General features: G+C 41.5%; 1 protein-coding gene across 2 annotated transcripts in view; it reads left to right on the top strand.

The window, feature by feature from the left end:
- Positions 1 to 2,434, top strand: part of LOC107093061 (leucine-rich repeat-containing protein 32-like) — a 20,430-nt gene that overhangs the window by 3,795 nt on the left and 14,201 nt on the right. Inside the window, exon 1 of one of the 2 annotated variants that reach the window (XM_015387880.1) lies at positions 823 to 1,641. The exons of the other annotated variant lie outside the window; for it this stretch is intronic. Coding sequence (XP_015243366.1) covers positions 1,364 to 1,641 — 278 coding nt within the window. The 5' untranslated portion in view covers positions 823 to 1,363. Of the gene's footprint in view, positions 1 to 822; positions 1,642 to 2,434 lie in introns of those variants that run through there. 2 annotated transcript variants of the gene reach the window in all.

Raw genomic sequence — 2,434 nt, 5'->3', positions numbered from 1 at the left:
GTGGGTATATACACCCTGTAAACTAACATTGATTAATGTAAATTGTCTGAAAAAGGGTATGAAGAAGTAAAACTAATTATTAACGAATTAAGATATACATAACTACACAAACACATCAGGCCAAACAAAAGACAACAAAGGTTGGGAATCGCTGTTCTAGGGGTTCTGCATTCATTCCCAGGTCTAAGGAGATATATCTTAGTTGGAGTGAGAATTTTGATCTCCGTTAGGATTCATTCCCAGTCGAACGTGAACGGAGAACTCCTGATAAAGTCAACTCCTCATAAGTGATGATTAATAACACTGAGGAGGAGCAGCTCTGCCTCTTTCAGCCACTTCTGCTACAGATGCTGTTCTCTGCAGTGTTGATTAATATGAGTACGATGTTAGGAAAGGCTTTGACTGGATACTGTTAATAAAGCATCCATCCATCCATCCATCCATGGATGGGTCGCGGGGGTAGCAGCTTCAGTAGGGAGCCCCAGGCGTCCCTCTCTCCAGCCACTTGGTCCAGCTCCTCCAGGAGAATACAAAGGCGTTCCCAGGCCAGCAGAGAAACATAGTCCCTCCAGAGTGTCCTGGGTCTCCCCCTGGGTCTCCTCCTGGTGGGACGTGCCTGGAACACCTCACCAGGGAGGCGTCCAGGAGGCATCTTAACCAGATGCCCGAGCCACCTCAACTGGCTCCTCTCGATGTGGAGGAGCAGAGGCTCTACTCTGAGTCCTCCCCGGATAACTGAGCTCCTCCCCCTCTCTAAGGGAGAGCCCAGATACCCTACGGAGAAAACTCATTTCAGCCGCTTGTATCCGGGATCTCGTTCTAAATCTCATGACCATAGATGAACATCCATCCATCCTCAGTTTATTTTCTATTATTGGAATCCATTTAAGCATTTTATGCAGAATTCATTTAAAGCTACTTCAGATTTACTGTTACTAGATCTGAAGTAAAAGTAAGATTAAGCAGCTGTTTCAGGCCTTAATAGAAACATGTAATGCTTCCCTTTGGTTACGCATTGGGAGGGAGTTTTGATCACATCCTCCCTTCAGCTGAGAGACTTTTTGATTTCGTTGTTCATTAATGTTAGAGTTTTCAGTTGTAGTTTTGCTCCCAGCGTGGGATGCCAGAGAAAAGCCCACATGATGACTCCAGCTGACTCCCACGGGCCAGCATGTGAGCAGAGCTGTCTCTGGGTGGAGACCGTATGCATCAGAACATCCCCAAATAAGGATGCTTTTCAAAGAATGCAGAAATATGGAGAGTTTGGAGCCTTATGGTTCAACTAAAACGCTCTGAATTCCAACAGGAGATGTTCTAGGGCTGTTTTCTCTGGGGAACCGTTCGACATGAGGATTCATTGTTGATGAGGCGGTGGGGTGGGAGTTCTCAGGGGTCGTCTCTGGACTGCCCAACCCCTTATATGGCTGTTCCCCCACGCGCTGTGGGAGGAGGAAGAGGGCAGAGCGGTTGTAGGATGTTCTCACAGGATGCGATGGCCGCAGTCGTCCCAATGTGGAGGCAGAAGTCAGCTGAGAGCCGCTTTTGGTCTGCGGTGCAGGGATCGAACTGTGAGTGGGTGTGTGAGGATGTGAAATCAGCGCGGTCTGGAGGCACTGCAACAAAGATTAGTCATCCGCTGAGGTAAACATGTGGTGTTTTTGAGAAGAAGCCTAATTTAGGGTGGTTTGTTTTTTAAGAAAGCTGCAAAGAGAAGGCAAAGAATGTGAGTTCACTGTAAAAAAACGATCTAGAAAGATGTTAAAATGTCTTAACCTTAATTTCAGTGGGTTAATAAGATGATTTGCCAATGAAATGAGTATCTTTAGTCTTAATGTGGGCTTGAAATAAGACAAACCAATTAGTTTTTCTGATATTAAATGAAAATTGTCTTGTTCCATTGGCAAACTGTCTCACTTACCTCCTCATTTCAAGAAAAATGCACTGATTTAAAAAAAAAAATACTTATTTAGATTTCCATTTTTTGCTCTTACACTGGAAAATGTATCTAGAAATAAGTAAAAGTTTCTTAAATTAAGTGTATTTACCCTTAATGTAAGTAGTTATATGAGATAGTTTGCCAATGGAATGAGTATTTTTACTCTTAAAATAAGATAATTAGATAACGTGCACTTGAAATAAGACAATGTAGTTGAGTTTTCTTATTTTAAGTGTAAATTGTCTTGTTCCATTGGCAAAATTTCTCTTTTACCTCCTTATTCCAAGAACAAATGCACTTATCCAGATTTTGAATTTTTTCCACACTGGAAAAATGATCTAGAAATATGTAAAAATTTCTTAAATTAAGTGTATTTACCCTTAATTTGAGCAGGTAAATTAAATTATCTGCCAATGGAATGAATAATTTTACTCTTAAAATAAGATAATTAGATAAAATGCACTTGAAATAAGACCACACAATTGCATTTTCTTAATT

Source organism: Cyprinodon variegatus, unplaced genomic scaffold (assembly GCF_000732505.1).
Source record: "Cyprinodon variegatus isolate N-32 unplaced genomic scaffold, C_variegatus-1.0 Scaffold406, whole genome shotgun sequence".
NCBI lineage: Eukaryota > Metazoa > Chordata > Actinopteri > Cyprinodontiformes > Cyprinodontidae > Cyprinodon > Cyprinodon variegatus.
The sequence above is the reverse complement of the archived record's forward strand: the minus strand, read 5'-3'. Positions and strand labels throughout refer to the sequence as shown.